Source organism: Orcinus orca, chromosome 17 (assembly GCF_937001465.1).
Source record: "Orcinus orca chromosome 17, mOrcOrc1.1, whole genome shotgun sequence".
NCBI classification, from domain to species: domain Eukaryota; kingdom Metazoa; phylum Chordata; class Mammalia; order Artiodactyla; family Delphinidae; genus Orcinus; species Orcinus orca.
In genome coordinates, this window is record NC_064575.1 from 50675259 (window position 1) to 50701216 (window position 25958).

Consider the following 25958-nt stretch of genomic DNA (forward strand, 5'->3'; position numbering starts at 1 on the left):
CACTCCATTCCTGTCCCAACCCCCCTTGGCAACCACCAGTCTGTTCTCTATGTCCATGATTCTGTTTCATAGATAGATGTGTCATATTTGTGTCATATTTTAGGTTCCACATATGTGATATCATATGGTATTTGTCTTTCTCTTTCTGACTTACTTTACTTCGTATGATCATCTCTAGTTGTATCCATGTTGCTGCAAATGGCATTATTTAGTTCTTTTATATGGTTGGCAGTATTCCATTGTGTATATACACCACACCTTCTTTATCCATTTGTCAGTGGTTGTTTAGGTTGCTTCCGTGTCTTGGCTATTGTAAACAGTGCTGCTGTGAACGTAGGGGTGCATGTATCTTTTTGAATTATAGTTTTGTTCTGATAAATGCCCAAGAGTGGGATTGCTGGATCATATGATAATTCTAAAAAATCCAGTTTAAAGTGAAGAATTGCTTTTAAAAGTTATTTTCTAGTTACAGGATCCCATATTTGTTTACATTGATTTGGTGCAGGATACGGGGATGGGGATTCTGAATAATGAAAGTCCTGAGTAAAGAACAATGACACACTGAAGATAAATAAAAGAGAGACTTTTATGAGATCTGGTAATTTTCTAAATGGTTTTTACTTGTGGTGAATCAAGTTTTTGCTTTTGTTTCTTATACGAACTGAATTTTTCACTGAAATTCAAAATTTTGATCAGGAAAAATGTGGATGTAGTTTCATGGTTTTAGAATATAAATAATATAGTAATATATTATCTTTATATCATGAAGTGATATGTTTGTTCTACCTTGGTTTATATACAGCTTGGTTCATGTACTTGCAAATCTTTTTTTTTATATAGTGTATCACTGATATTTTTACCTACGTATACCTAGAGATATCACTATTTTATCTTTAAATATATATAAGCATGTTTTATGCTTACACTATTAACTATTATTATGTTATATACTATTCTGCACTTATTTTTGTGTCATTATATACTCTCTACTTCATCGTCTAATAGCTGAGTGGTGTAACATTAAATAATTATAATTTGACTGTAGACATAGATTTTTTTAACATATTTTCATTACTGTAAATAATACTACAAGTGAACATCTTTGTGCACATATTTTAAGAACATCTACAAATATTTATGTAGGATTCCAAGAACTAAAATTGCTGGATCAGTGAATTGTGCGTTTAAAATTTTAATAGGTGATTCCAAAATAGCCTTCAAAAAGACTGTACTAGTTTACATTTCTTTCAGCAGAGCATGGGAGTGCTTTATTCTTCAGAGCTTTACCAGTAATAGACTTTAATTCATTTAAGCTTCTGTTAATCTATCACTGATAAATTATCTTATTGTTTTATCATTAATTTCTTTAGCTGTTAGTAATGTTGAGCATTAGTGAAGGCCAGTTGTATTTATTTTGTGAGTTGTCTTTTTATATTCTTTGCCCATTTTCCTGTTTGGTTGTTTTTTTTATATCTGTATTGGAGTATAATTCTTTACAATGTTGTGTTAGTTTCTGCTATACAACAAAGTGAATCAGCTATACACATACATATATCCCCATATTCCCTCCCTCTTGAGCCTCCGTCCCACCCTACCTATCCCACTCCTCTAGGTCATCACAAAGCACCGAGCTGATCTCCCTGTGCTATGCAGCAGCTTCCCACTAGCTATCTGTTTTACATTTGGTAGTGTTTATATGTCAGTGCTACTCTCTTACCTCGTCCCAGCTTCCCTCCCCCGCGCCGCCCTTGTCCTGTTTGTTTTTATATCTTTTTTGCTTAGTAATTTTTAGGTCTTCCTATGTCATGAATATTGTCTTTGTTATTTTTTTCCTAATATTTTGTTCTAGTCTGATTTTTGCCTTTACTTGTGTCTCTGGTATCTCTTATCTTTTAGAAATTCTAAGCTTTTTCCTCTCAAAGCTGTTTGTAAATACCTTTATGGTTTTAGGGTTTTAAGCCATAAATATAAAATCAGAGGTAAAAAGTTTGAAACATCACAAAGTATTAATTACTGACACTTATGGTTTGAGGTTACCATTAAATCTCATTTATGAATTCTGTTCCAATTGAGAAATAAGACATAAGAGTGAGAAGGAAACCAGTTATTAACTTAATACCTGATAAAACTGATTAAGTAACTATTTGATCTGGGGAGAAAAAAGAAGAACACCAATAGGAAATATAAAATAACAAGCAGAGTCTTTTTGAAGTCCAATTTGTCTTCCTTCTGTGGACCTCAACTGGACTGGAGAAAAACATGCAACCAGGATGAGTTCACTCACTTTGAATTCATGACCAGGGAACACAGATGGGTCTTTCTGAATGTGTCACTATTTCACACATTCTGCAATTTCCTAAAGCACTCATAACCTCTTCTGCCATCCTTATTCTTAACTTATGACATTCTTATATACTGAGAAAATGAAATTGAGTCAGTGGCTAAAATGAGCTCTATAATACTCAGTATTGCAGCTGGCCAGAGAATGGGAAGGGCAGTGGTGGTAAGAAGTGTTAATGGTGGAAGCTAATTTGAATGAAAGGATGTGCAGAATTTGGATAGATGGAAATAAAAAAGTACATGTGTACACAAATGTGTTCAATGTATATTTTTTATTTAATCTAAATTGGGTTTGACAGTAACATTGATGTACGTTTGTGTGTGTATGTGTGTGTATATACATGTAACTAAAATAGAATGTTTTAAAGAGGTCTGTTTTATTGACCAACATATTTTATTCTTTCTGGTGCCCTTCATTTCTTTTCTAGAATTGAGTTTCTATCTGGCATAATTTTCTTTTGGACTAAAGCACTTCTCTAATAATTTTTAGTAGGGCAAGACTTCGGGTGACAAATTGTCTTTTTTGTTTTGTTTTCATTTTAAAAGGATATTGTCAATGGATATAGAAATCTAGACTGTCTTTTCTTTTAGCACTTTAAAGGTATCATTCCACTGTCTTCTGGCCACCATTGTTTCTGATGAGAAATTGTCCTTATCATGGTTCCCTGACGTCTATTGTGCCTTTTTTTGCTCTGTATGATTTCAACATTTTTTTCTATCTTTGGTTTTCTTCATTTTGGTCATGATGTGTGTAGATCTGGTTTTCTTTTCCTTTATTTTTCTTGGGTTTGCTGAAGCTGTCAGTTGATATCATTCATAAGTTTTAGAAAGAAATTTTTAAAGAATCCTTTACCTCTGATACTATATTTTTCAAATTCTAGGATTTCTGTTTGGCTCTTTTTAATAGTTTCTGTCTCTCTGTTGCAATTCCCCTTCAGTTCATGCTTGTCTACCTTTTTCACTACATTCTTTAGCATATTTATGAGTTCTTTTAAAGTCCCTGTTTGATAATTCTCGTATCTGCCACCTTTGGGACTGGTGCTATTGACTGTTTTCTCTCTCTCTGTTTTTTTTTTTTTTTTTTTTTGCGGTACGCGGGCCTCTCACTGTTGTGGCCTCTCCTGCTGCGGAGCACAGGCTCCGGATGCGCAGGCTCAGCGGCCATGGCTCATGGGCCCAACCGCTCCGCGGCACGTGCGATCTTCCCGGACTGGGGCACGAACCTGTGTCCCCTGCATCGGCAGGTGGACTCTCAACTACTGCACCACCAGGGAAGCCCCTGTTTTCTCTTTTGATAGTATTTCTTTTTGTTTTACTGTGTGTTTCATAATCTTTTTTTTTAAATTGAATGCCAAACATTGTATGTAAAAAGAATAGAACCTATGGTAAATAATGCTTATGCCCACAGAAGGGCATGCCTCTTATTTTGTCATGTTTTTGGTGTAGTTGCGTTGGGTTTGGTCTTTGCTTTCTATTCTGTGGTTGAGCTTGTTCTGATCCTGCTTTACTTATATTAAGTCACCCCAGACTTCAGATATTTTTGAGAGTAGGATCAGAATTTTTCTTTTAGTATGGTTTGTGACTTTCACTCAGTTCTCCTGACCTACCCTCAGACTTCAGCATGCCGTTTTCATCTGTCCTTATGGAGGGATCTATCTCTCTTAGTTCCTCTTTTCTTCTCCTAGCACAGATTGCCCTGCTTGGTGCTCACTGAAATGTTCAGAGTGGCTGTGAGATTTCTCTCGGTTCTCCTTCTTTGCACTCAGACTTCATCAGGCTCCATGTCCCTGCATCTCAGTGGGATCTTTCTCATCTGTCCAGTCCTGTCCCCTGTTATTCTTATGAACATTTGGTGGAGGCTTGTTGAAAAGAGATGGCAGGTGGGTAGATTCCCCTTGTGTCTACGGTTTGCAGAGATTCTAAACTGTCATGTCTGCCCCTAACTAACTCTAAACATTTGTTAAAAGGTCAGTTGTTTTCTTCTTATCCACTTTCTTTTCCTCCTACTGCTGTGCCAAGAATAAAAGCCACTGTTCATTCCTTCTGCCCTATGAGGGGCCTTTCACTTTTATGATTTTTGTTCATAAAAAATCTGTCTGATGAATGTTGAAAAGCTTTGATAGGTTACATGGCTTGTTCTTATTGTTACAATGGGATAGAGTTCTCTTGTGATTTTCTATATCCTAAGAGAAGGGGAAATAATTATTAATTAAGTAACATGAGCTACCATACACACATACCTAAAAATCTTATGATTCATTTATACTAAATTTGACAATTACCTTGGATAAGGTTGCCAGTAGTTGGCAGCTCATCCCTGCTCTGTCATTTTTTTAGTGTCTGATTACTCTATCTTGCCTTTTATTCCCCACCCTTGTTTTTGAAGTATTGATTCTTCCTTTTTTGTTTATTTAACTATGTAGCCAAAAGTTTTGAAATTATTCTTAAAACTAAGAGTAACAATTTCTTAAGAGCACTATGCATCTAAAAAGTTCGTACTTTACTGTAGTTGCATAATAGAAAAATAGTGAGTTTTAGCCACTTAAACTTAGATGAAGATTAATATGTCTGTGTTTTTTGTCTCATTCATTGGTTTAAGATAAGTGCAGGGTACTTTTTCCTATTAATAACTTGATATTTTACAGGACAGTCTCATTGGTTGACAAGGTTTCTGTAGCTGATAAGAAGGATGTATGTTTAATTTTAATGCTCTGCATCTTTGGTCTCTAACCCTTACTTCAGTTCTCATTCTTCAGCTTAGGATGTAACTGAAAATGACAGTGGTGCCTTGGTTTAACTAATTGGTAAAGCCTGAATGGAATGTGGATAAGTGAGCCATTTTGGCAGTGAACAGAGGAGTAAAGCACACTTTTCTCATTAGTTGTCTCCCAGGCTAAAATTAAACAGAATAATATATTGCCAAATTTTAGTGATTTATGGAGGATCTGTTCTGAGTCAACTATCACACTAATTGTCTGCACACTTATATGTCAAAACTTTGTGTTATTTTTAAAGGCTGTGTCTCATAAATTGAATATAATATAAAAATATCCCTTTAAATTTAGGAGAACATTATTCTAAATTATAATTTTAGCTAAGTTGGTAAATTAATAGATTATTCTCTTTTATTACCTGTTTAACATTCGTAAAGTTCAAACCTGGCTATAAGTCATTTAGTCATTTTTGGTATAATGCAATTATGTGACTTAATTGAATATTTGTTGGTGAAGTATTTAACTTTTTCATTAAAATAAAATAAGACTTTCAGAATTAATTGTCCATGTGAAAATATTTACCTATTTACATTTGTTTTCCTTTCCCTTTCTCTACCATCCCAATTTTAAAGGTGTGCTAATAACTTACTGAGAAAGTTTTTAAAAATTTACTCAACATGCTTAGTTTTTGGCACATATGAAAAGACTATTAAAATAACTTGCCTCATATGGAGAATTCTGTAATTCCTTAATTTACTTTTGTCTTTTGAAGTTTGTATTCTTTTAAATTTATAACTGCTTTGTTTATATAGGTTTTTTGCATATTTTCATCATAATTTAAAGAATAGTTTCTATGTGGCTTGTACTTGAGATGTATAATATTAGAACAAAACTTATCCTGATAGATTTACTTTTAAAATCAATTTAATTTATTCTTTTTCTTCTTTTATCATCTTTTAATGGTAACACTTGGTGCATACAAAAGAATATATGTAAGTTTTGAAGAAAAATCACGTAATGAATATCATTGACTATTTGCTAAGAAGTTGATTGTCAATTTATTTGCTTTTCTATACCTCAGGACATCTTTCTTTTTATTTAGGGTTCTTTTCTGATCTTCTTTTTCTCTTCAGTGTTTTGTTTCTTCTTTGTTTGTTTGTTTAATATAGGTTTATTTTTAATTATCCAGTTTGGAGTCTTTGGGCTTCTTAGGTGTGAGGCTTAATATCTTTTGGCAATTCTGTAAAATTCTCAGCCACTTTTTTCTTTATTTCTTTTTTTTGGGCTGTATCTGGTCTTAGTTGCATCATGCGGGTTCTTTGTTGTAGTGCGCGGGCTTCTCTCTAGTTGTGGCATGTGGGTTTTTCACTCTGTAGCTGTGGTGCGTGGGCTTCACGGCGTGTGGGCTCTGTAGTTGTGGTGTGTGGGCTCTCTTGTTGAGGTATGCGAGCTTAGTAGTTGTCACGCATGGCCTTAGTTGCCCCGTGGCATGTGGGATCTTAGTTCCCTGACCAGGTATCGAACCTGCATCCCCTGCATTGGAGGACGGATACTTTACCACTGGACCACCAGGGAAGTCCCTCAGCCATTATTTTTTAACAATGTTACCTCTTCTCATTCCTTAGTAACTCATTCTGGAATCTAATTAGGTATATGTTTGTTCTTCTTACTCAGGCCTCATATCCCTTAACATCATTTTAACTGTTTTCTCTCATTTTTCTATCTCAGATACATTCTAAATTATCTTACTGTGTTTCTTCTATTTTATTAATTTTCTCTTCAACTATGTCTAATCTGCTATTTAACCTGTCCAATGAGTTTTTTACTTCAAAAACTAAATCTGTCATTTCTGTAATTTCCATTTTTCTTTAAAATGTGTTCTTTGCTGTTACTTTCTCATTGTTTGTTCCCCTTCATGACTGCATACTTTTTTATTTTAAATGTTTTCTACATAGCTGTTTTTTTAAAAAATATTTATTTGGTTGCATTGGGTCTTAGTTGCGGCAGGTGGGCTCCTTAGTTGCGGCTTGCCAGCTCCTTGGTTGTGGCTCGCCAGCTCTTTAGTTGTGGACTGCGAACTCTTAGTTGTGACATGCGTGTGGGATCTAGTTTCTGGACCAGGGATTGAACCCAGGCCCCGTGCCTTGGGAGCGTGGAGTCTTAACCACTGCGCCACCAGCGAAGTCCCCATAGCTGTTTTTCTGTATTCAAATATCTTCAGTGCTTGAAAGTCTAAACTTGTTTGTTCTTTTTTCTGGCTCTTGCTCACTTGCCTTCTGCAGTGCTTGCTGATTTTTTTTGTTATGGAACTCATTCACAGATCTTAATTTGTGGCTGTTAATGTTACAATGAATTGGAGACATCTCTCAAAGAGAAAAATTTATTCTGCATTTTGCTAGTGGCTATAAGGATATTCCTCAGCAAGGAAATCTAAAGCTCATCTACCTCTCTTTTCTGTTGTCCCCATTTTGAGAATCCCAGTTATATTCTCCCTCATGTCACCTGCACCTGTTTTTTAATGTTCCCTTTTCAAAAGTCTTTTTGGTAATTATTTTGGTGTTTACGTCCATGTTTTTAAATAACTTGGCTTCTCTTGCTCTTTTTTTTTTTTTTTTTTTTTTTTTTGCATACGCGGGCCTCTCACTGTTGTGGCCTCTCCCGTTGCAGAGCACAGGCTCCAGACGCGCAGGCTCAGCGGCCATGGCTCACAGGCCCAGCCGCTCTGCGGCATGTGGGATCCTCCCAGACCGGGGCATGAACCCATGTCCCCTGCATCGGCAGGCGGACTCTCAACCACTGCGCCACCAGGGAAGCCCTCTTGCTCTTTCTTGATTGTTCATTTTACAGCATTATTCATTGCTATCTTACTGTGGAAAATGATAATTGGCTAACTTTTACCCTCTTCAGCGCCCATCACACATTCCTCTTATGTACCCATACCCCCAGTAATCAAATGTATGATATTGTTGTATTATACATTTGATTAATCAATGAATTCATTTTTTTCAGAATTTACATAGTTCTGTCTGTAGATATTATTCATGGTATGGTCATGTTTATCCTATGGTTAGTTATCCTTTTCTTTATAACATTTGTTTTTCCTGTATTTATTAATTGTTTGTTGTTTCTAAGTTTTCCATATACTTGTCACTAATTCACTATTGTCATCCTGGGTCACTTTTTTCCTGTGTTGGATCCTTTGTCTTCTGGATCCCAAAGTTTTTTTCTTGTGGTAATTCCTTCTTTTGGTGAAATACATTCTTTATTGTTAACCACGTATTATTTTGGTGTCTTTAATATTTATGTGATATTAATTATAAAATATTGTGGGCTCATGTGACAGCAAGCAGTTCATAGTAATTTAAATCTAAATGTAATTTTATTTCTGTATATGGATTTTAGAAAAGTCTTTTAACTTTTATGATTGAATTATGTATTCTTGAATTTAAATGAATTTTTGAACTCTATTTAAATGTGTTCAACACATTTCTTTAAAATAAAAAGGATTTGATTAATAGTCTTTCATATTTCAGGCCAAATTCTGTTTCTCACCTAGTAACATATTTTGATAGAATGAGTTGTTTAAAACAAGAACACTATTCAAATTAGCTCTTGCTATATATACTCATATATCTAGATACTATATTTTTGTTAGTTTGTGAAGTTGATAGTCTCTGCCATAGTAGAGCTGTTAGAATTATTTGAAAACTGGATATAATTTTGGGAGTCTTATTTTATTTTCCTTAATATAATATAGCATGTTAAGCCTTTATTCTGTATATTAGTAGTATTTGAGAAATAGGAGAATTTAGGTTCTTATGAGGAATCTGCATTCTGTTACAGGAAAAAATATATATTAAATTGTATTTTCCAATTGACTTCAGTTATGATCCCCCCGTTTTGCAGTCATCTTGTATTTAGCTTCTCCCCATCATTCCTTTCTGATATGTGTATTTGAGTGAATCATTGCTCACTAGCACATGCTTTGTTACATGGAAGGAGGGATTGCTTATGTTGTCTCAGCATGTTGCCTAGGAGTCTATACCGATTTGGGGTTCCTGGGAGAAGTAGCAATGTAAAGTAGAACAGGAGTACACATGGCAAATTTCATTTGAAAATTCTGTGCAAAGCTTTGAAAAAGGAGGAAATTTCTCTTTTGCTTGCTTTGTCTCCTCCATCCTTGTATCTCAGTCTCTTTGTGGTTCACTTTTCATAGGACTTGGTATTAATACTAATTGTACTAGCTGTTTTAATTATCTGCAATATTATAGAACAAATGGGCTTTTTTCAACTAACCTGAGAATCTGTCTACCATTTATTGTGATTCTTTTTTCAGCTCCTACTACGTGGAAGGTACTTTTTCAGATGCTGGAGATACAGTTGAGAGCAAAGCTGACTAATACCCCTTCCTTCATATTCTGTACATCCTAGTGGAGCTAATACTATTTTTATCAAAAAATATATGTAGAAATGCAAAATCTTATTTACAGATATACATGACCTGCCCCACATAAATTAAGAATGGGATATCCTGCTTTAGTTAAGTTTATGTGAGCTACTTTTTATTAGAGAGGGACAAAAATGTTTTAGTTAGTAGGATGGAATTGCAACTTGTTACACTTCAGTCTTTGTGTTTCATGTCAGAATGTTAGCCTGCATTTCATCTAGGCAGCTCTCTCTCTTTGCTTCTGAACATTTAAAGCTGTAATTTACAGTGATTTATTAAGTGGTTATAATAATGCTTCCTTTAATATCATGAGTTAGTTCTGTAATATAACCAAAAAAGGGAGATAATATTCCCTTCTCATGGCCAATATAGAAATTGCTGTTTGCCTAAAAAATAAAGTTTATTATTATTTTTTAAAGGCAAATGCACATTTAATGAGATATAATTCACATTCCATAAAGTACATTATTTTAAAGTGCATAATTTAGTGGTTTTTAGTATATTTGTAAGGTTGTACAGCAATCACCATTTTCTAATTACAGAACATTTTCATCACTCCCAAAAGAACCATATATCTACTAGCAGTTATTTCCCATTCTTTCCTCCCCCCAGGCCCCAGCATCCACTGATCTACTTTTTTCTTCATGGTTTTGCCTGTTCTGGCTATTTCATGTAAGCGGAATCGTATAATACGTGGTTTTCTGTAACTGACTTGTTTCACTTAGCATGTTTTCAAGGCTTATCCATGTTATAGCATGTATCAGTACTTCATTCCTTTTCATGGATAAATCGTTTTCCATTGTGTGATTCTGCTACATTTTGCTAATCCATTCAGCAATTCATCATGGACATTCATGTTTTCCCACTCTTCGGCTATTGTGAATAATGCTGCTATGAAAATTTGTGTACAAGTTTTTGCGTGGATATTTGATTACAGTTCTTTTGGTATATACCTAGGAATAGAATTGTTGGGTCATATTGTAACTGTATATTTTGCTTTCTGAGGAAATGCCAGACTGTTTTCCATATTATTTGCACTATCTTATGTTGCCACCAGCAATGTATGAAGGTTTGAATTCCTCCACATCCGTGGCAATACTTACTGTTGTTCATCTTTTTTATTATGGCTCTCCTACTTATTGGTGTAAAGTGACATCAAGCTTATTATTTTTAGGAGGAATGTAACAATTGAAAAATCTTGTTTTTTAGGTGCCGTACTTCTTTGTAATGTACAAGGACTAGCAGTTAATATTGACCCTATCTTATACACCTGGCTTATTTATCAACCTCAGAAGCGAACCAGTAAACATATGCAGCAGGTGAGAAATTTTTATAATTCTCTAAATAATTTTTTTTCTTATTTGTTAGAGTTATATATTTCTCCTGTTGATTTTATTTATGGAGGTACCAGAATTCTTCTACCCCTTTCAAGCAATTCTACTCTTTAATTTCTGTACAAGAAATTACAGTTCAAAGTAGAGTTGCATTGATTGTTAAAGGGACTTGGTCTACAATTGCTTGTAAAGCAGATACTTTAGAGAGACTAGGTTAGGTAGTCCTATTTTACTGGCTTATTTTCCCTCATAGTCCCTACATGTTTGTTCTCAGAGTGTCCAATACATAATAATTGCTTAGAAAATGTTAGCTTTCATTTTCATTATCTCTACATTTCTTCTTCATCTGTAGGTTTATTCAACAAACATGCATTGAGTGTGCCTAACTCGGTATTGGGATGGTTGGTGCAAAAGACTTGGGATATGTGTGTGTTTAAAGGGGTCTAAATTACAAAGCAAAAGGAGCTAATTATAGTCCCCTGAATACTTACGTGTAATTCTCTATGTGTAATTCTGACAGACGGGCTTTATTATTCGCATTTTAAAGATGAAGAAACTGATGCTTATTGAGATTAACTTACCTATTTTCACACATCTAGTATATCTCAGAACTAAGAATTTTTTTTTTTTACATCTTTTTTTTTTTTTGCTGTACACGGGCTTCTCACTGTTGTGGCCTCTCCCGCCACGGAGCACAGGCTCTGGACGCGCAGGCTCAGCGGCCATGGCTCACGGGCCTAGCTGCTCTGCGGCATGTGGGATCCTCCCGGACTGGGGCACGAACCCGCGTCCCCTGCATCGGCAGGCAGACCCTCAACCACTGCGCCACCAGGGAAGCCCTTTTTTACATCTCTATTGGCGTATAATTGCTTTACAATGGTGTGTTAGTTTCTGCTTTATAACAAAGTGAATCAGTTATACATATACATATGTTCCCATATCTCTTCCCTCTAGAACTAAGAATTTTTGAGGCCAAATTTATGTGATATTGAATTGCATTTTCCCATTGACTTAATTGTAATTTTATAACATTCTACTTGGAATAGCTTTGTATTTTTTTTCTGAGGTAACTTAAAGCTAATTTATAGGAGAAAAGTGTGTAATTTTATATTTACATAAGAATATAAAAATTAACTAAAAAAGTGCAACCCGTGTCTCAAGGAGCATCTTTTTAAAAGTTTTTCTTCATTTTGTCCTAATTTCATTTGAAACTTCTGCCATCCCTTCTCCATTTCATGCTTCCTTTTATCAAATACATACAGAATACAGTGCAGTATTCTAGGTACTGGGGCTATAGAAACAGAAATTGTGGTTGAGAATATCCCTTCCTCTAGAGGTATTTAGTGTATTTGAGAATGTGAAGGAATGTAGTAGTAATGCCATTCTTGGTACCTCCCTTGGTATCCATAGGGGATTGGTTCCAGCCCTCCCTCCCTGTGGATACCAAAATCCACGATGCTTAGGTCCCTTGGTGTAGTACAGTTGGCCCTTTGTATCCTCGGGTTCCAGATGAACAGAGGGCTGACTGTAATTGCTATGTTAGATGTATTTACAGGAGTATATGAAAACATAAAAGGAAACATTCTCATGATCAGGTGAGGATGGGTGTTAGAAGGAGGAATTGACAATTGAGCTGAGCGTCATAAAAGTAAGCCAGACAAGGAAGATTGTTCTAGACTAAACTGTGAGCAGAGGCAAAGACGATGAAGTAACTTGGCAAGAAAGGGACCTTCAGTGTTTCCAGGCTAGAGCCAAGTGTTCTTATAGACACTGGTAGAAATTAAAAACCAATTCATAAAAGATTTTATTTGTAATGGTAAGTGTTTGAGACTTTATCCCAAATGGTACAGAGGAAGTATAGGAAACTAATATAAATAGACTTGGATTTTAGAAAGTTTAACAAAATATGGAGTATGAGTAATGGAGAAGTTAAGACTAATGGCAGGGACAATTTGAGAAAAATTTAGTTGTAAATTTTTTTTCTTACTGAGATATAATTGACATATAACAGTATATTAATTTCAGGTAGCAACATAACAATCCAATATTTGTATATATTGCAGAATCACCACTATAAGTCTAGTTAACATCCATCACCACACATAGTTAAATAATTTTTTCCCTTGTGACGAGAAAATATTTACTCTCCTAGTAACTTGCAGATATACAATACATATTATTAACAATAGTCATCATATCGTACACTACGTTTTATGACTGGAAGTTAGTACTTTGCCTTTACCCATTACACACACCCCTCCCCCAATCCCCCTGTCTCTGGCAAACACCCTCTCTTCTCTGTATGTAGAATTTGATGTTTTGGGTTTTTTGGGTTTTGTTTTGTTTAGATTCCACATATAAATGTGGTATTTGTCTTTCTTTGTCTGACTCAGCAGAATGGCCTCAAGGTCCATCCATGTTGTCACAAATAGCAAGATTTTCTTATTTTTTAGGGCTGAATAATATTTCATTGTATTATAAATTTTTCATTGGTTATTTTATAAGTGATGCAGTTATCTCCAGTACACCATAGATATCCCTGAATGTCAAGTGGCGTTCTAGCAGCTTAAGTAAATTATACATTTGTTTGATTGATACAAGTACCTTCAAAGATTTTGATTTTTTATTTTATTTTTATTATATTGTTTCATAAGTATTTTAAAGTTAAATATAAATATATATATTTCTCTAAGTTCAAAACTAGTAGTTTCATTTAAAAGATAAACAAATAAATACCCATAATCCTAATCATTCGGTTACAAATAATATTGGGATAAATATCTTCATATTTGCATTTTTCTTTAATTATTAACTTAGAATATATTTTTAGAAGTGTAACTAGTAACTTTAGGCATGTGGTTTAGCATATTTTAAGGCCTTTGTAATATTGCCAGTTTGCTTCCAGAATTGGTGCACAGTTTATATTTTCGTCAGCACTTTATAGTATTACTATTTTGCTACAGTTCAGCATATCTCAAAAATATGCTTTAAAAATGCCTTTAATCTACTATTTCAGTTCTACATTTTCTCCAACATGGAAAATTGAGAGTATAGTTGAACCCTATGACCTTATTGCCCAGTTTCAACACCTATCAACCCATAACTAATCATCTTCACTTTTAAAATCTGTTGTGTGAAAAAAGGCTAGTTTTCAGTAGTGGTGAAAATGTAGAAAATGGATGGACTCGTATATTACTGTTGTGAGTGAAAATTAATAAATTTGTCAGTGTCTAATAAAATTACACATGACCGTAGCCTGTGACCCCAAAATTCCACTTTTTGATAGCGCTGTGTTCTTACAGTGACATTCGTATGAGCCTAAAGAGTCATGTATAAGCCTGTCCTTGCAGAATTCTTTGCAATGGTGTAAAATAGGAGACAACCTAAATGACTGTCTCTAACGAAGCAGATAAATAAAGCATGGCACGTTAACATGATGTATTATTTTTTTGTTAAAAATTATTCAATAGGTTTTAGTATGGAAGTCTCAAAATTCTATTTAATGCAAAAATCAATTTCCCAAGGACATATGCAATATGAGAGTATTTATATTTTTCCCAAACCACCCTGCATATATTACATATTATATATCATCTATTATATATCACATATTATATATAGTATACATTATATATAAACTATATATATGGCATATGTATAAGTAAATATGGGTGTAAAAAATTAAAGGATTGTATCAATATCATAATAGTGATTGACTCTGGGAGGAATGGGCAGTTAGCAATCAGAGGGGATTTTAGCTTTATCTGTAATATTTTACTTTTCTCCTTAAAAAAAGCAAATATGATAAATTGTTAATTGCCAGTAATTATTGGTTATAATGAAAATATGGATGTGCTTTTATTCTTCATAATTTCCTATATTTTTACATTTATTAAATTAATAATAAAGGAAAATTTTATAGGAAGAGGGACAAAAGACTTTTTAGGTATTTGGGGACCACGGGATATTGATGGGGCAACAATAGGACAGATATGGGACTAGGGTACAATGGAAATTTGGGGGAATATCCTGTACCAGAAGGCAGAAGAATGTAAGCAGAGCAACAGGCGGTTGCTAAAAATAAATGCTCCTTCTTTTGATATTTTTGACTGGGGTATTCATATTTCCAAAAACGCACCAGGGAAGCCCTAGAAAGGGTTTTTATTTGGCCTTTTACTGTATTTTTACCAATGTGAAAATGCACCCAGAGTCTCAACCACCAAAAGAAAGATTTTTTTGTTTGTTTGTTGTATTTCCAATATCATAGCTTCCATCAATCTCATCTTTCACCTATTGTGCATGAATTAAATATCACACTATACAGCACGGAATTTTTCTGTAATCACATATTATATATTAATTTTGGTTCTAAACTTGGTCCTAACTTCTTTGAGTGCTTCATCAATTCCAGGTTTATAAATGATGTCCAGGAAATTCAAGGGATTATGGAATCACTAAGCGTTAGAGCACAAAGGGATTTTCTAGTAGACATCTCCACCCCCTTGTTTTATAGATGAGCAAGTTTAAATTAGACTCAGCATTTCTTATCTATCTCTTAAATATTATTTCCTATTTAGATTTGTAAAAATATTATCAGTTTGACTAAATACTTAACATGAAAGCAGATATTCTTCATTGTGGTGCTTTCCACAATATATTTAATCTTTCATTTTCTCATTATCAGTTTTGTTGTCCTTTTACTCACCCTAGGGAACAACTTGTAAAATAATTTGGCTTTTTTTCCATTATATTATATGGTTATATAATGTACCTATGTTCTCATTGAAATATTTATTCATAATTTAAATAATATTAAATAGTTACCATAAGTTGAGTGAAACTTAAAGTTGGATCTATAAAAGTGTGGATGTTGTAGTGTTGAGGGTAACATTAGACCACACTCCAGCCTAACCAACCCCCTTCAGATTCACCATCTGATGCAGCTGTATCACAGTTATCATCTGTTGTTTCCCAAGCTGCAATTTCCTCCTCAATTTGTGGCTAAAACCCAACATTTGATGATTGTTTTCCACTCAGTTCAACATTGATCTTTGATCCTGAAGAAAACTTAAAAATAACTTTTTTTTTTTGGCCAAAAATCTGACAAGATTGTATTGGGCGTCATCAGCAGTAACATCAGACTTTATTTCAGTGAATAAAGATGAAACAGCTGCTTTATTGTCCAGCTCAGCACTCATGCATTCAATATAGGATCGTAATGTTTTCCAGCTTTCTCTAACTATAGATATTTTTCTGTGCTTTCTAAATATGCTGTGGATATCACTTTGTCAGATGCAATATAGAGATTTTCAGCAATTCTCAAAAAAAAATTGGATTGTCCATATTAACATGTACCTAATCAGTTTATAGAAGTAGTTCCCTAAAATATCATTTTATAAGGATAACTTCATTTACTAGTGGTCATAATTTTCAAAGTTAATTTTAGTTTTGATTTGCCTCTAACATGTTACCTTTATACTTCTTACTAAAATTTATGTTAAATTTTAATTAATTCCAAGCTCTCTTGGTTTTTGCACAGAATTCTAATTTAAAATTGAAATTGTGAAATGTTCCTGTGTGAGTGTGTGTGAGAGACAGTGACCAAGAGGGAGGGCAAGAGAGATTGACTGATTCATTGATTTAAAATAATAAAGCCCCATGTATAGCATGGGGTATGTAGTCAATTATAATATCTTTGTATGGTGACAGATGATAACTAGACATATCATGGTGATCATTTTGTAATGTACGGAAATATCAAATCACTGTGTCATGCACTTGGAACTCACATAAAGACGTACCTCAATTATACCTCAATTGAAAACAAAATATGTAGACACTGGGGGAAAATTTATCAAAATGCTAATGATGGTTATCTCTGAGTGGGTGGGGATTATGGGTGATTATTAATTAAAAATGAGTAAAGCCTCAACCACAACATGCAATGGACTTTCTTCAGTGATGCTGTGTTTAACCTTCTCTGCTTAAGAAATAGTAAATAATTCAGTTTTTCATTTGACTCTCTCCAGCAGCCTGTGATAGCTGTTCCTCTTGTTATGCCAATTAGCAGAAGGAAGGAGGACGAGGTGTCTGTTGGAAGTGCACCCTTGGCAAAGCAACAATCATATCAGGCCTCTGAATATGCCAGCAGCCCTATAAAAACAAAAACAATAACAGGTATGTGTCAAGAATTCTAAAGGATCTGTGATTTCACCCTACCTCTAAGCTAAGAAGTTATCCAGGCCATAATTTCATGAATGCTGCCCAGAGACACAAGAATCCTGGAATGGAGACAAAGGACTTTATTATCTATAGCATTAGCAGTTACCGAAGTATTAGCATTTTTTTGTGTCCCTGCCCTAAGCCTAATTCCTACAGGATGGCACGAAGAGGGCCAAGTGATACTTGTATACAGTGGATTATATTACAGGAGAGGAACCTGAACTTTATAATGGGTAGAAATTATGCCTGCCATTTTCTCTAGTGGGAGGCCCTATATGTACCTTACAAGACTGTAAGCAAACCTGCTCTTTGTTCAGAAGGAAGACAATATCTTTGTCTTCTGAGGCTGTACACTGTACAGATATCCTTGAAAATAGCATTGGAAACAAAGGCATTGACTGCCTCTACTTGTAAGACAGGCAAAAACACAAGAGACCCATGGAAAATCATCTCCCAATAATATCATTATATTCCTTCTTAAAGTGAATTCTTGCAATCCACCCTACATCTCAGTCTTCTTTCCTTCCCCCTTCTATTTGTTAGCTAGATCACCTATGCAAATATAAAATATATTCTTCCATAAAACAATTTATTTCCTTTTGTGTAATTAAAAACCCACTTTTTTATTGTTTTATTTATTAAAAGAAATTTTTAACATCTTTATTGGGGTATAATTGCTTTACAATGGTGTGTTAGTTTCTGCTTTATAACAAAGTGAATCAGTTATACATATACATATGTCCCCATATCTCTTCCCTCTTTTGTCTCCCTCCCTCCCGCCCTCCCTATCCCACCCCTCTAGGTGGTCACAAAGCACCTGGCTGATCTCCCTGTGCCATGCGGCCGCTTCCCACTAGCTATCTATTTTACGTTTGGTAGTGTATATATGTCCATGCCACTCTCTCACATTGTCACAGCTTACCCTTCTCCCTCCCCATATCCTTAAGTCCATTCTCTAGTAGGTCTGTGTCTTTATTCCTGTCTTGCCCTTAGGTTCTTCATGACCATTTTTTTACTTAGATTCCATATATATGTGTTAGCGTATGGTATTTGTTTTTCTCTTTCTGACTTACTTCACTCTGTATGACAGACTCTAGATCCATCCACCTCACTACAAATAACTCAATTTCGTTTCCTTTTATGACTGAGTAATATTCCATTGTATATATGTGCCACATCTTCTTTATCCATTTATCTGTTGATGGACTAAGATCAGGAGCAAGACAAGGTTGCCCACTCTCACCACTATTATTCAACATAGTTTTGGAATTTTTAGCCACAGCAGTCAGAGAAGAAAAAGAAATAAAAGGAATCCAAATCGGAAAAGAAGAAGTTATGATTTCATTTTAAGTAGTGTTTTAAATTTCTAATGTTTTCCCTTAGATATTCAGATTTATTCCATATAACTCATATATCCCCAACCATATTAAAAAAGGTTTTATATTTTCAGTAACTCGAAAACACTTACTGAATATCTATAATGGGCAAGACTCTGTTATAAGTAATTTTGAGGGTAGGAATATTAATAAGACATGATCCCTGCCCTTAAGGAATTTAAAATATGATCATATACACAAGGAAGTTCAAGCTAACATTTGTGGTTTAGAAGAAAAGTTAGTTTCCTTACCATATTTATAAACAACAGCAGTAAAAATGCTAACATACATTTTTGTGGAGTTTTATACATAACTATTATTCTGTGTTCTACTACTTTTCTTAAAATAGGATGTTATGTTTATTTTATGGAATCATTAGACTTCCACCTGTCAGTATCCACAGCCTTTTGATATGTTGAGATTTTCTTTACCAATTGATAAAAATGCTTTTGCTTATTTTTTGTATTATAGGAGGATGATCTGTAACTTGTATTGATTTTTTAATATAAAATTAGATATTTCCTTTCGATACCATGCTAGGTTTCAGACTTTAGATCTCTTGAACTGGTAGGTTACATAATGGTTTATAAATATCACCTCTTAATAAGATAAAATAAATGTCCACTAAGTATCAATTGATAAAAATAAGTTTAATTTTATATGCATATTAACCACATATTCTGACCTCCTGCTTTACTATTTAGTCCAGTTTTTTAAATCACACTTGATAATTGATGTAAAGTAATTGTTAAGGATGACTAAAGATGACAGAAAATACTTATGATTTAAATGAAATTACATGACAGAACTATGTAGAAAATATCATAGATTTTAGAATGCATTTGCTATGCATGGAGAAGTTTCATAGATAAATTCACATCTCGTATCGGTTACCTATCAATTCATGAATATCGGTTAATATCTGAGATTTATTTTGCTTTCATATACTTTCCCACTTAATTATAAGAAATTAATATTTTATTTTGAATAAATTAAGAAAAACCCCAAACATAATTTCTCATCAGTAATTATTACTTTATAATCTAAAAACATAAACACATTATTCTTTTTTAAAAATTTTATTTATTTAGTCTTTAAATTTTATTGGAGTATAGTTGATTTAAAATGTTATATTATTTTCAGGTGTACAGCATAGTGGTTCAGTTATACATATACATATATTCATTCTTTTTTAGATTCTTTTCCCATATAGGTTATTACAGAATGTTGAGTACAGTTCCCTGTCCTATACAGTAGGTCCTTGTTGGTTATCTATTTTATATATAGTAGTGTGTGTGTGTGTTAATCCCAAGCTCCTAATTTATCCCTCCCCCCCACATTTCCCGTTTGGTAATCATAAGTTTGTTTTTGAAATCTGTGAGTCTGTTTCTGTTTTGTAAATAAGTTCATTTATATCATTTTTCAAAATTAGATTTCACATATGAGTGATATCGTATGATATTTGTCTTTGTCTGTCTGACTTACTTCACTCAGTAAGATAATCTCCAGGTCCATCCATGTTGCTGCAAATGGCATTATTTTGCTCTTTTTTATGGCTAATATTCCATTTTAAATATGTACCACATCTTTATCCATTCCTTTATTGATGGATATTTAGGTTGTTTTCATGTCTTGTCTATTGTAAATAGTGCTGCAATGAACATTGGGGTGCATGTATCTTTCTGAATTATGGTTTTCTCTGGATACATGCCCAGGAGTGGGATTGCTGGATCATATGGTATCACCTCACACTGGTCAGAATGGCCACCATGAAAAAGTCTACAAACAATAAATGCTGGAGAGGGTGTGGAGATAGGCGAACCCTGCTACACTGTTGGTGGGAATGTAAATTGGTACAGCCACTATGGAGAACAGTATGGAGGTTCCTTAAAAAACTAAAAATAGAAGTAACATAGGATCCAGCAAATAACACATTATTCTTTATTTCAAATTACAAATGTGAACTGTGGTTCTTTGCATTTGAGTTGTGGATATTTGCTTTTTCTGTCTTTAGTGTTTCCCCATCTCTAGAACCCTTAGGTTATATATCCTGTAGGTATTTTCCTTATAGGTGAGGATGTCTGTGTATCACCAGATATTTACTCAAGCAAGCATAACAATGAACAGTTATCAAATTGATGCCTGTGCTTGCTTGTTTTTGGACTGTGGGCATTTGTAGAAAGTAAAAATCCCTGGGTATAACATTTCTACTTTCTGACCAATGTATCTTTGCCTCTTGGATGCCACCATTTTCACTTCTTTGGAAAGCTTGTTGGTATTGTTCTCTCTTTTCTTGAGAATGCTCTGTACTAATCATTTTCTTTATTTAGAATTATGTTTCAAAATTTTCTGTTTTATATTTAATTAGAGTATACAGTTCCTGTTTTGGTTTTAATTTAAAAATGCTTTATGAGTACTTTGAATTTGTATCTACTTCTAAATGTGGTTATCACTATTTTAATTATTACTTACATTGTATCATAAGCTATAATGAATTTGGTAAGGTATTCATAGCCTTTTACAAACCTTTTTTCTTGTTGTTTTTGTTTTACTTTTACCATCTTAACCTTTTTAAGTGTACAGTTCAGTTGTGTTAAGTATACAGATGGTCCCCAACTCATCATGGTTTGACTTACAGATTTTTGACTTTATGATGGTGTGAAAGCAATATGCATTCAGTAGAAGCCATACTTCGAATGTGAATTTTGATCTTTTCCCAGGCTAGCGATATGAGGTGGGATTCTCTGGTGATGCTGGGCAGGGGCAGTGAGCCACAGCTTTCAGTCAGCCATGCAACCATGAGGGTAAACAACCAAAACACTCGCAACCATACGACCATTTTTTTATTTACTCTCAGTACAGTATTCAGTAAGTTACATGAGTTATTCAATTATATAGTATAAAATAGGCTTTGTGTTTGATAATTTTGCCCACCTGTAGACTAATATAAGTGTTCTGAGCACATTTAAGGTAGGCTAGGCTAAGCTCTGAAGTTCAGTAGGTTAGGTGTATTAAATGCATTTTCAACTTAAGATATTTTCACTTTATAATGGGTTTATCAGGACATAACCCATTGTAAGTTGAGGAGGATGTGTATTCACATTGTTGTGAAATGCACGTTTTAATTTTTTAACTGAATTTTACAAGTGGAGAAATGTGTTAATTTATGCTTGAATTCTTATTAAAATAATTTTTAATTTTTACATTCTCAACCTAAGGTCCAAAGTTGGTCTTAAGTTCATCCCCAAGTTATATAGTAGTATTGGCACATGAAGACTGAGGCTTGGTGATATTGCACTGGGCTTGATTTTGCTTTTTAATTATTCATCAAGAAGCAGACATTCTCTTCCAATCTCAATTAACCAATCTTAAGTAGCTGGCTGCAGGGGGAACATGTGCTTGATGGCTGGAAATGTGTTGACAGCAGAACAGCACTGTTTCAGTGATATAGGCACGTAGGGCAGGCCAAGCCAGAATAAAAGCATGTTTCACATGAAGATAATGTATTATCACAAAATTCTAAATGATCTTCTAGAGAATCTGTATATCCTTCAAAACAAGGAAACCACTAAAAACTGTGACATCTGTTTACCCTATGTTTTGGAAATGTTATGAACATTAAATTGGAACTCTTGATGAAAATGTCTGTAATGGAGATGAAAACTTTAAAAAGCAGGATCCTTCATAAATGATAGCTCTTTAAAAAATACTAGCCATTTTTATCTTACATGTTTACATATTACCTCTTAAGTCTAAAGCACTGTAAGTACATAGTTAAAATACTAGAAGGCCTTTTAATTTGACTCCTTAAATAATACCAAGATAATAGTAAATGAACACCTGATAATTGATGTAAATTTTAGTAGATAATGCCACAAATTAAACGTATAAAACTTTAGCTTCTGACTGTGATGGAAGAACAGGGACTAGATTTATATTCCTGTTGTAAATAACTAATAAACTGGTCAAAATATATGGGAGAACAAAAAAAGTTTCTAGACATCGGACAGTAGGCAGTGCAGTACTGTGATCCCTCGTTAAAGGGAAGCAAATGAGTTGAGCCCTAGGATTATCCTGGCTTTTTGGCTGAAGGCACATTCCAGACCACAGAGCAGGGTGGGATGTATCAAGCTGAACTCAGCTGTCTTGCTGAATTGAGGTTTAGGGAAGCAAAGGGATTGAAGTATAAGGAAGCAGAGATGACTGGAAATTATGGGACAGAGTTTCAGAGAGAGAAAGCTCTGCAGAAAAAGAGCTTCAAAGATCAGTGATAGATTTCTCCTTGAGTATTTGCTGAATAGTAAGCTGTGCCTGAATAGGATGAGACTCCACAAAGTTGGGCAAAGGATGACCAAGGACCTATGGTCTGAATGATTCCCAGAGCTCACACATGGCTAAAAGGCATTCAGGTTCCCACTGTGCTTAGTTCACAATTCCAACTGACCATTCGGGACACTCAGTGAAGACCCCAAAAAGATGACACCTCAGTATTGGAGCTAAACTTTCCATAGAGTAAAGCCTACCTAGACTCACCTTAAACACACTTTAAAAAAGCCTCTGAAGAAACCAAAACAGTGAGTGAGTTTACTGCTGGCCAAATGAAGCTCAGTGCTATTAAGAGGAATACAACAAGATCCAGATACATAACAACTTAGAAGTCACAGTGTCAAGCATCCAACCCAAAACTATTAGAGATGCAAAGAAGCAGGCAACTTTGACAAGGAGGAAAACTAGCAATAGAAATAAACTGAGAAATGACAGATGATAGCATTAGCAGGTATATTAAATACTTGTACATTAAAACAGGTACTATAACTGTTCAGATGTTTGAGTAAAGATGAATACAATTTGGAGAGAAATAGAAGATATAAAAAGGAACCGAGCCCAACTCTAGAGATGAAAAATATAATATCTGATATCAGATACTCACTGGGTGGAATTTGCAGTAAAGTAGACATTGCAGAAGAAGAAATAATAAACTTGAAGACATAGCAATAGAAACTTGCCAAATTGGAGCACAAAAAGAATAAAGGGGAAAAACGTACAGAGCTTTAGTGAACTGTCGGATGATAATTAAGGTAGTCACAGTAGATCTCACTAAAAGTTCATATTTGACTAGATACTTGAAGCAGGTGAGGGAGTGAGACATGTAGATATCTGTAGAAAACTCATATAGGATTATATGTATCTCCAGGAAATTGGATACATATAATCCCACATACCCCTTCACTTAATAACTAAGGAGACTGAGTCTTTAAGAGGTCAACTTACCCAAGGTTAGAAAATATATATAGATATATTTTTTTGCCATACGTGGGCCTTTCACCGTTGTGGCCTCTCCCGTTGCGGAGCAGCAGGCTCCGGACGCGCAGGCTCAGCCGCCATGGCTCCCGGACCCAGCCGCTCCGCGGCATGTGGGATCCTCCCGGACCGGGGCACGAACCCGTGTCCCCTGCATCGGCAGGCGGACTCTCAACCACTGCGCTACCAGGGAAGCCCCAGTTAGAAAATATTTAATGGTACTTTTTAAAAATGTAATTTCTAGGTTATAATAGTCATTTTGTGATTATTAGCTGCCTCTTTCATTCCTTAATGGCATAACCAGCCCTAAAATGAGGTCTATGTAAAAATTCCTCTCTAAAACCTAATATATAACCAGCCAACTTCAGAGTATCTTTTTTTTTTTTTTTTTTTTTTGTCAAAGGAATTGTTCTAAATTTTCAGCCCAGTTCCATTGGACTAAGCTAGTTAAGAATTTTGTGTCAGAGCTACCAACATGAATATACTGGGAAACAACTCACCTCTGTGATGAGCGTGGAGGTTCTGCCTGGCTTTAATTGGGTGTCACTTCAATGGTTCAGTTCCTGGCATAAACTCCAAAGGGAAACACTACTCCTGACACGTTTCTTCTTCCCTGATATGTCATTAAATATATCCTGGAGTCATTCATGCTTCCAACAAAATTAAATTAAATATTTATTATGTTTCAGATATTTAAAGTTTTTGTCTAGCATATGGAAATTCTATTTTATTTAGTTCTCAAAGAGAATTAAATATGAAAAATCCTGAAATTTGAAAAGCACTTTGTTACTTTGTTTATGTTACAGATAGTGAAAGTTTTCAGACTTCCTTTTATTTTAAAGAATCTTTCTTTTGACAATGAACTTGGGCTATTATGTAGAATATTTCTAATTATGTTTTTTTCCTGACCTGATTTCAAAATATAGTATTTTTAAACTAAGCAATAATTTAACTATAATTTTTAAGATTGTATTAAATTTGGCTGAAGGTATCAGAAAATCCTCAATAACAAGATTTAAACAAGATTGAATTTTTTTTGAAAATATGTGGAAATAATGTAATTTATCAAGGACTTGTATCCAAAATATATACGGGACTCTCAAAATTCAATAATTAGAAAACGACAACCCATTAAAAAATTTAACAAAATTTTTGAACAAGTACTATACCAATACAGTTATATGTATGGTAAATAAGCACAGAAAAAGATGCTCAACGTCAGTAGTCACCAGGGAAATGCAAATCAAAACCACAATGAGCTACCACTACACACCCTCCAGAACAGACAAATTTAAGAAGACTGACCATACCCAACACTGGTGAGGATATACAGCACCTAGAAGTGTCATATACAGCTGGCAGAACTGTAACATAACAAAGTCACTTAGAAAAGCAGTTTGGTAGTCTCTCAAAAAATTAAACATATATCTACTTATGATATCCTTTCAGTATTTACCTAAGAGAAATGAAAGCATGTGTCCATACAAAGACTTATACTTAAATGTTCATAGCGGCTTTTTTTTAAAAAAAAAAAAAAAACAAGATTGAATTTTGTGTCTCTCATGTGAAAGCTTTGAGTAGGCATCCAGAGGTGTTAAGGTTCTCTAAGATCAGGTACTTTCTTATTCCCCATGGGTGGCCTGTGTTGCCACACTTGCCTTATGGTCCACATGGATGCTTCAGCCATTTATCATATCTACATTTCAATGAGTGGGAAATGAGTAAAGAGGATGCTTTTATTTCTTTAAATATTGTACAGAAGTTGCACCCCTCACTTTTGCTTCACTTCTCTTGGCCAGAAATTTATCACATGATCATATGTAGCTATGCAGGGGTCTCAGGATGGTAGTCTCTATTCTTTAAGGCCACACACCTGGCCAAAACGTGTGGCTTTTATCTAAGAAAAAAGGGGAGAATAGATATTAGAGGTTATTTAGCTGTCTTTGCCACAACAACTTAAAATAGAATGTTACAAGCTGAGTTTTAGAAGAGAAATAGGAAATAAACATTTTTCTTTTAGTGGGGATACCAGAAGACATAGCTGGTAAAAGTATTTTCATGTCTGAGGTGTGGTTTCGGTTTTTCTCAATGAGAGATAACAGGTTTGGGAGTTATCACCATATGGATTGTAGTCAAAGCCACAGAGTGCATGATCTCTCAAGGAGACCATGCACAGCAAGATGAGAAGAAAGCCCAAAATTAAATTCTGAGCAACTTTTCATTA

General features: G+C 34.5%; 1 protein-coding gene across 12 annotated transcripts in view; it reads left to right on the plus strand.

The window, feature by feature from the left end:
* VPS13B (vacuolar protein sorting 13 homolog B) overlaps positions 1-25958 on the plus strand; it is an 802268-nt gene that overhangs the window by 312126 nt on the left and 464184 nt on the right. For 11 of the 12 annotated variants that reach the window (XM_049700204.1, XM_033438214.2, XM_049700207.1 and 8 more), the window contains exons 20-21: positions 10711-10820; positions 16865-17012. In XM_049700204.1, coding sequence (XP_049556161.1) covers positions 10711-10820; positions 16865-17012 — 258 coding nt within the window. The remainder of the gene's footprint in view (positions 1-10710; positions 10821-16864; positions 17013-25958) is intronic. The other variant, XM_049700206.1, reaches the window with a different exon arrangement.